Raw genomic sequence first — 8480 nt, 5'->3', positions numbered from 1 at the left:
GGTGACCACTGCGCTCATAGCTGGGCCCGAGGGAACTTTTCCATGGCTGACAGGGAGTATGCATGAGCTGTGTGCAGGAAACCACAGGAAGGGGGCCAGCGAGCAAGGCCAGGCCCCCCCAGCTGGCTGGGCCAGGCCTCCCTGTGGGACCCAGCCCTGGGGCAGCTGGACTGCCCATCACCTAAGTCGCCAGCTGTGCCGGCCTGCAGGGAGGGCAGCAAGCAGGCCTAGTCTGGCGGCAGGAAGAAGGAAACCGTGAGAATCCACGATGGCACGTTCTACCGGGAGTCACTGCACACGGTTCAACCAGCCCCTGCTGAGATGGGAGCATCTGAGGAACCCCAAGAGCGATTGTACACTGCTTTGAGTGTTGTTTCCTCAGCATTATAGCTGGAGAAAGAAAGGCTTTTCTATGACTGAAGCCAGTACTTCTGCCCTACTCCCGTAATAATTGCTTTCCCATTAGATCAGTTCTATTCCTGTTTCATAATTTGTTCACAGCATTCCAGTCCTGGTGGAAGCTTGAGTGATTTGCCTGAAGCCACAAATGGTAGGCATTCTTCACTGTACTGCTCTTTTCCTGCTGCCCCTTGATTTCCTCCTTCCTGTTACAGCTCCAGATCCTCGCACAGATGCCAGGCGGGGGCTCAGCTTGGAGGCTACCCTCACCTTGCGTCAGGCTCCAAACTCTCGGCACAAGCACTCGCCCTTCCTCTCTGCCTTCCCATCTCGTCCTCACTCCTCAGGTCCTCATCACATTCCCCCTAAACGACTCCCTGGGACATGGGCTCTGCCCCTCCTGGTCCATGAGCCCCCCCGCCCCCCTGGTCATCCCTGGGATCACACTTGTCCCTGCCTTCCACACTTCCCCACTTGGCAGTTCACGTCTGCAGCCCCTGTCCTTCCCTTCTAGGCCAGCCGAAGGCTGTAGCCCACCTGGAAGGATTTCCCCCACCCCAGTGCTTCTCCCCAGCTTCTGCCCTTCACACTTCAGCTTAGAATGTGGTGGTCCCCAATCCTACCAGACGGTTCCTACGTGTAGAAAAACATCCAGGGAGAAGCAGCATGTTGTTGGGAGTGACTGAGCTCTGGGGTAAGATTGACTTGTTTCCTTCCGGTTCTGTGGCCCCAGGCAAGTCACCCCTCCCGGTACCAGCTTCCCCAGTGATAAACAAGTACCTGTTGCTTGGCGTGATGATGGGTGTGGGTGCCTGGCACAAATGACATGCGGGCTGTGCTTGCCGGTCCTCCGACACTCGGGTGCTTTGTCACGGCTGCCTTGTGCTGTAACTGTTTGTGGCAAGGCCTCTGAGAGCAGAGGGCTCACCTCCATGTCTCCCTTAGATGCTGGCATGCAGTGAACAAGTATCTCTCCCGGCACTTCCCAATAGAAGTATAATGTAGGGCACATGTAATTCTGAACTTCCTAGTAGCCACATGAAAAAGGAAAAAGAAACAGGTATTATTTATTTTTAAAATGTAGTTTATTTAACCCAGTTCTTCTAAATGATTTATAAGCAATATAAAAATTATTAATACGAGGTTTTACATTCATTTCTTTCATACCAAGTCTTCATTCTCCACTATGTATTTTACACTTCTAGCGTTCGGCTCAATTCGGACTAGCCACGTCTGGATAGCTCCTCTACTCCGTGAACGTGTATCTGAGAGGCCTGAGCTGCATGGCTCTCGTGGACAGGGACGTAGGTGGCCATATTGTGACCAGATGTAGTAGCCATAGAGTCATGACATTACTGTCTTCCCAACAGAAAGCCTCAGAGGTTTATAAAAACCCTACAGGGGTTAGGGGAGAGCTTCAGGGACAGCATCAATGAGAAGAAATGGAGAGGTGTATTTGCTGGATCATGATTGTTTCAGCCAAAGATTATCTAGGGGGATAGTAATGGAGGCATGCGCTCGGAGCAGGCGGTGGCCCCAGCTTCAGAGCCCCTACTCCTGCCTTGTTACCCACAGACTGATTTTACAAGAGGCACACACACTCTGACCTTCATATGCAGTCTGAAGGCTTGATGTTTTATATTTTCACTATTAGCCTAATATTTGTATCCCGACTTATCAAGAATTCTTGCAGGGTGGGTATCCCAACACCAGCGTGTTCCAGGGAGCACACAGATTTGGGGGCAGGGGGGGTGCTGAGCACACGTATCAGAGCTGAAGCGGAGGCATGAGAGTGACCTGTCCTGACGCTCGCTCTGTGCCGGAACGGTAGGGACTCATCCTCTGTTCTCTGATACAATACTCTCCCGCCCCTAAGGCTTGCGTAGTTCTGTTTAGCTCATGGACATCTTGTAAAAAGCAGGACTGACAGAACATCAAGCACAGACACCGAGAATAAGGCTCTCGAAGAAGGAAATGCAGGAACATGTCCGGCAGGGCTGTTTAAAGCGTGCTTTGTTCTTTTGGCTGTTTTATTTTTCTTTTCGCAATGTCCACAAGCATTTGTGGGGCTTTTTTATAATTAGGAAACTGGGCATAAATTGACGGCTATGTAAAAATTAATGCTTTTAGATTTCTTTCGTATCAGAAAGAAAAACAATTATGTAAGCTGTTACATATTTCAGCTACCAGAGAAATAATATTTTCCAAATGTTGTTTGGTTGGTTTTTAATGTCCGTTAAGAAATTCATTTTTCAAATAGTGCTATTATTTTAATTAATCAGTAAAATCAGTTTCTAATTTGACTATAAAATTATCAGTTGGTTGTTAGAATAGCTATAAAGCTACTTTTAAATACGAGCTCTTTCAAAATTTTGCAGTGTAGGATTTATGTGAAATGGTATTTTAATTACTTTATTCATTCTTTGTGGGGAAAATGAACTTTCATCTTTCATGGGAGTATTTCATTGCGATTATTGGTTACTCATAATTGCATGAACTTTTTCCTGCGGTAGAGAAGCAGCAGCTTTTTCTACAATAATATGCATGAAATTCTCTGATATTTTCTAAATTAGTTTATATGTGTATATTCCTAGCTCTCCCAACAAATAGCTAATTGCCTTAAATTAAAGAAAAACCTCAAGCTTCCTAAACCAAATTATAGTTTATTGTTAACTTCCTCTTTAGAAACCATGGAGTATGCTGATAAATCTTTTCGAAGCAAACTTTGCATGAGGACCTCAGAGCTCGAGGTTTGTCATGTTGATGAGGATGTAATCCTATGGCTTTCTGTTTTCTCAACAGTCTTGGTACATCTGGGAGTCGGTGTATTTACTGTTCATTACTTACTGCTCTAGCAGCATTCTTTTGACCCAGTAAATGAGGCCTAGACAGACCAAGTGGGGAGAACATCGTTTTAGTACCACTTCAGTGGGGTGGAGTACACACAGGTATTATTAGCTCGTCTTAAGAATGGTGCTTTTTACTTGGAATAAATAAGCCAAATTATCATTCCATAGCTAAGGCTTTTAAGTTTAATTTGAACCTTCTTCATCCAGTATTGGTTGATCAGAACTGGTTGTTTAGGCTTTCCATAACCTTGTTTTTGAAACAGAAAGTGGGGAAGAAAAAAATCAATGTCTGTGATATTCAAAGTGGCTAGTTGAAATCCACACCCAGTGCTGTATCTCTCTGTGTAACAATGTACCGTGCAGGATTAGAGGGATAATGTAACTCAGTGCAAGATGATAAAGCTGCCTTGGTATGGGTCCTCTGAATGCTACAGACTTGGCAAAATAGAATCTTCCCTTTTTTTCTGGTCAAGAATAATTTTGAACATTTTTTGAGGTTATAGAAAGCCCGTAGTAGACTTTTATATAGTAGGCTGGTTTTATGATCAATAAGTCATCTCAACTGACCAAAAGATAACAGTCACCTTGTGTACTGAAGGGTTACATATTTTCAAACAATTTAACATTTTATAATCGTGTAACACCGATCTTCTCTATTTTGCCGTTTTGAGGGGTTAGGATTCTGGCGCGCTGCTGTAACTCTTAACTTCTGGTTCTAGAGATGTAACAGAAATGGGATTCTCCTATCCTCAGAGCTAATATGTTGGTGGTTTCAATAACCATCTCTTTTAGTCTTCATATGAAAGGTGAGCAAAACTATGCTGGCAAATTCCTTTAAAGATCCAGGACATTGTTCTGACCTCTCCCTGTAGTTACAAACCTAAAAGACACTCCTGAATACTCAGCTTAAGAAAGGCAGGTAATAATTATGAGCTAAGTCTGACAGAAAGGAAATAAAAGGGAAATCGAAAAATAAACACATGCTATTAAATTGGGTCCATCAGTAAATATTTTTGAGCACCTGTATGTGCTCTGCATATGTGTAACAAGACTTGTAGAAGAATGGATCATGGTAGAGTATTTGTTCCTCATTATACTTGCCTAAGTGAAATTAAAATTAAGTTTAGAAATACAAGTACTCATCCTTTAAAAAATCAACATGTGGAATTTCAGTCCTACAAAATAAATGGGAGGCTAATTCATTTTGTGCAGCTTGGCTCTATGTGTAAAGCACACAATGCCTGGCACAGAGTAAAACCACAGGAAATGGTCGTGTTACTGTAGTTTATACTGATTCATGCTGTTCAGTCCCACGTAGGTAATAGTAAACAACAGAATGACATATAACTCCACTGGTCATTCTAAATGCCTGATAACGAAAGAGCAGGACAAAATTCTGGTACCTGCACAGAAAATCAGGGAAATCCACAAATATGGGAAATATCCTCTTCGTAGAAGTAGGTCTTAGCAGGAGCCAAGAGTGGAGGCAGGAACCACGAGAAACAAGATTTTCTGCCAATGATCAGAGAACTTCTAGGCATCAACTCCTAGATTCGTTGTGCTAAAGACCCACCCCTCTTCTTAGTCATGTTTTCACCTGAAGTCTGTGACTCACACTGTATCATTTTCTGTAGCTGTATATCTATTTTATACCTATAGCCTGTAATGTAATAGGCTTTTCTTTCCATAAGCCTTGCCTTACAGTTAACTTTTATACATTTATTCTGTGAAGTACAATGAAGCATATGAGAAAATGCAGCCCTCCCCCATGTGTTGAATTCTGTGGAGTGAGGGATTTGAAAACATGTTATCAAATTGTCAGGGGAGGTTAGGCGATGACCCTCCCCACCGACAATGTCGGGGCTGCATGCTGCCCTGCGGCTGGCTCGAGCCCCGCAGGCCCCTGCAGTACCCTGGTCCAGTACGGCTGTCCTCATTACCAAGAGTGCTAAAGCCCCACGCATGGCAGCCTTTATCACCCACCCTTCTATGTCTCAACCCACTCTTTCTTCCATCTTCTTTCCCTTCCCCGTCTTTGGGTCAGGATAAACCTCCAGGGACTTGTTTTTCATCCTTACCTCCCAGGTCCCTCCCTTGGTCTTGAGTTCTCTGATACCTTTTCCCTGAAACAATGCTTTTCAAATGTCTTTCAGACATGAAACCCTTGTTTCAAACAGAAACATACAGTGTAGCCCAGTACTGAGAACAGATAAGTACGGAGCCACTCTGGGTGAACTGGGGTGGGGATCTAGTCCTCCTCCCGCCACACCTCACGTGGCTGCACTGAGAGAGTCCAGCGAAACCTCCAGGAAACAGGTAGTACCACCTCCCTAGATTAAAACCTCCCTGGATTAAAACCATTTGATTTAGAAACTGACGGCCAATTCTATCAGAATCCATGGGAAAATAGCTCTATCTGAGGAACTGAAGTTCATTCCATAAGCGCCCCAGTGTGTGCTGCATTCTCAGCTAGAATGCATCTGTTGTTTGCCGCATGATAATTATATAAGCAGACGTCTGTCATGGTGGACAGAACAAGCCTTCAGAGACAAAGCAAGGTCCATCCTTTTCCTGATTCCAAACTGTCTAAACCTCACTCCCATTTGGGGCCTAACTAGATGAACCACTGCTGAGACTGAGGTCCTTTGGTGATGGTGAGCTAACCCACCCCGAAGGGTGGGAGCAGAGAAAGGGCGAAAGTCCTTGGGAAACAAGGGTAAGCCCATCCAGCCAGGTCCAGAAGTCAAAGGCAAGTGAAGGAGGAGAGGAGCCAGGCACCGGGTGGAGCAGGCCAGAGCCCAAGCATCAGCCTCCATCACCGGCCACTCCCTGTGCAGCGTGGATAGGTCAGGGTGATGTGCAGGGAAGGGGCCGTCCTCTCTGGGCTCGGTCAGAGTATCAGTTTGCTATCTGCAGCTCAGGCCCTGTGCTTGTACTGCTTCCTCCAGAAGGAAAAGCTCCTGTCAGCTCTCTCACGCCTCGCTCCTTTGTAAAGGTCCCTGCAGTTTCTCCAGGCCCCGAGAAGGCTGGGCGGACAGTTTGCTGCTACCGGGCACTGGAGCAGCCGTCCTCCCCACACTCTCGATCAGTCACGTTCACAAGCCTCGCACGCTCCCACGGAAGTGGGCAGATCTTGCCAACTCCTTCCCCTCCCCAGGGCCTCAAGCGTTTTGTGTGTTGATAATTGTACAAGCGCTGTACAGGCTTTTGAGCGTCTTGTCAAGGCGGCATCAGGAGTGCAGGGCTCTGCGGGACCTCAGTACCAGCTGCGCCGCCTCTCCTCGCCCTCCTTTCCTCTGACTCGGGGAAATGCAGGGATGTGCAAATGACATAGAGTAGGTTCAATCTTGAATTTGCTCTAACTTCTAAAAGAGTAATTCTTAGCAAGTATGTGTGCTGTAACAATCATTTAACCCACTTCATAGTTGACACAGAAAAGAAGACACTCTAATATGCTTACAATTTAAATACCGCCCTAATAAGCTACCTTCAAGGTCTGTCGTCCCAGCAATCCTGATGTGAATTACAATATGAGGGACTTAACGTGTTGTTAGTCTCACCTACATCCAAAAAGGCACGGCAGTAACTTGCACCTGGTAATACAACTCTTAATGTGGAAATAAAGATGTTTAGACCTCGTCTGAATGAGGGAGACGAGCAGACGTAACCACCGTCTTAGGTACGTCGCTGCAAGCGTATTTAAGCTTGAGCTTCCCAGTAGAAAAGGAAGCATGATACAGAGAAACGTGTCAACCTTTTGAGAAAGAGAAATTGTTTCCAAGTACTAAATTGTAAAATCGGTTTGTCACACAGAACCCTGAACGTAAGGGATGATGCGTTGAATGACAGCTTTACGACAGTCACAGATGCGTCATACTCATGACCCTTGGTTGGATCGTGCCCCTTCCCCTCCAAGAGTAGCTCTAATTTGCTTTGCAGAAGCCTCAGTCATCCTGTCTGGTAGATGCGTAGGCTGTAAAACTTCAGAGGAGGACTGCCAGAGCTGTGTAATACGCTGCCAGACGCTCACATGTGTTCGCTCAGCATTTATTAGAGGTCCATCCCCTGCCTGGTTGCAAATTCAGGCCATAGATTAGATTTGGAACAGACCGAGTTCACATCACTTGGGGCTGCTATGTTTTATTCCTAAACCTGCAGGATCTCTAGTTGATGGTTTGATTTTTTTAAATCTCATTTTTTAGGAGTTCTTTGGAATTTATCTTCATGTGATGCTGTAAAGATGACAATCATTCGAGATGCTCTCTCAACCTTAACAAACACTGTGATCGTTCCACATTCTGGGTGGAATAACTCTTCTTTTGATGATGATCATAAAATTAAATTTCAGACATCACTCGTTCTACGTAATACGACAGGTTGCCTGAGGTAAATTCTTTTTTCTTTCCAATTAATTCTTTGATTAAATAAGGGTAAGTTGATTTTAGAAGGATTTACTTCACTTTATAAACATTTACCTACATTTCCAAGTTTGTTTCAAAATTTAGGCCACTGGACTCTTATCCTGTGAGGAAAATACCATGAGCACGGACTAGTGGCCTGAAAGACATTATCTGATAAATGACTCTTCTGTGGATTAGTAAAAAGGGCCCTTTCAGTCTGAAATTACTGCCAAAATTCCAGTGTTTTCTACTTTAACAACATTTTTCTGGTTATTACATCCTGACTGCTAATGTGTTTGCAGCCTGGTTTTTGTTTAAATTCAAAATGTGATGGTAAAAACCTTCTTGCTTTTAAAAGGTGCAAAAAAGGTGTGTGGTTTAAACAGTTGTTGGGTTTGAGTTTTATAAATAAATGAAAATGAGCCCAAATACTATTTTAAGTCATTATCTGTAGCATATGAAATTCACACATGCTCCTTGAAGTGTGGACAGGAGAGTTTTATAAATAAATGAAAATGAGCCCAAATACTATTTTCAGTCATTATCTGTAGCATATGAAATTCATACAGGCTCCTTTAAGTGTGGACAGGAGTGCTTACTTTTGCCTTTAATACTCATCAGTTCAGTTTCCACCCAGTGTCCCAAGTGTACAGTGCTCTGGGAACTTGAAACGGAAGCCTTGGGGCAGAGTGGCACAGTGACACTGAGAGATAGCCTGGCTTCCTGCCCCATTCGGAGCCTCAGTTTCCTCACCCTGAGAATAGGGGTAACAAAACCATCTCACAGTCGTGAAGAATGAGCTCATATAAAGTGCTCAGTGAGTGGCTGACAC

At 44.6% G+C, this 8480-nt stretch overlaps 1 protein-coding gene across 1 annotated transcript in view; it reads left to right on the top strand.

The window, feature by feature from the left end:
- PKP4 (plakophilin 4) overlaps positions 1–8480 on the top strand; it is a 235408-nt gene that overhangs the window by 202709 nt on the left and 24219 nt on the right. The window contains exon 12 of the mRNA XM_040644689.1: positions 7451–7634. Within this exon, the coding sequence (XP_040500623.1) occupies positions 7451–7634 (184 nt within the window). The remainder of the gene's footprint in view (positions 1–7450; positions 7635–8480) is intronic.

This window comes from Ursus maritimus, unplaced genomic scaffold (assembly GCF_017311325.1).
Source record: "Ursus maritimus isolate PB19 unplaced genomic scaffold, ASM1731132v1 scaffold_1, whole genome shotgun sequence".
Taxonomy (NCBI): Eukaryota; Metazoa; Chordata; class Mammalia; order Carnivora; family Ursidae; genus Ursus; species Ursus maritimus.
This window is presented reverse-complemented; position numbering and strand designations above follow the sequence as displayed.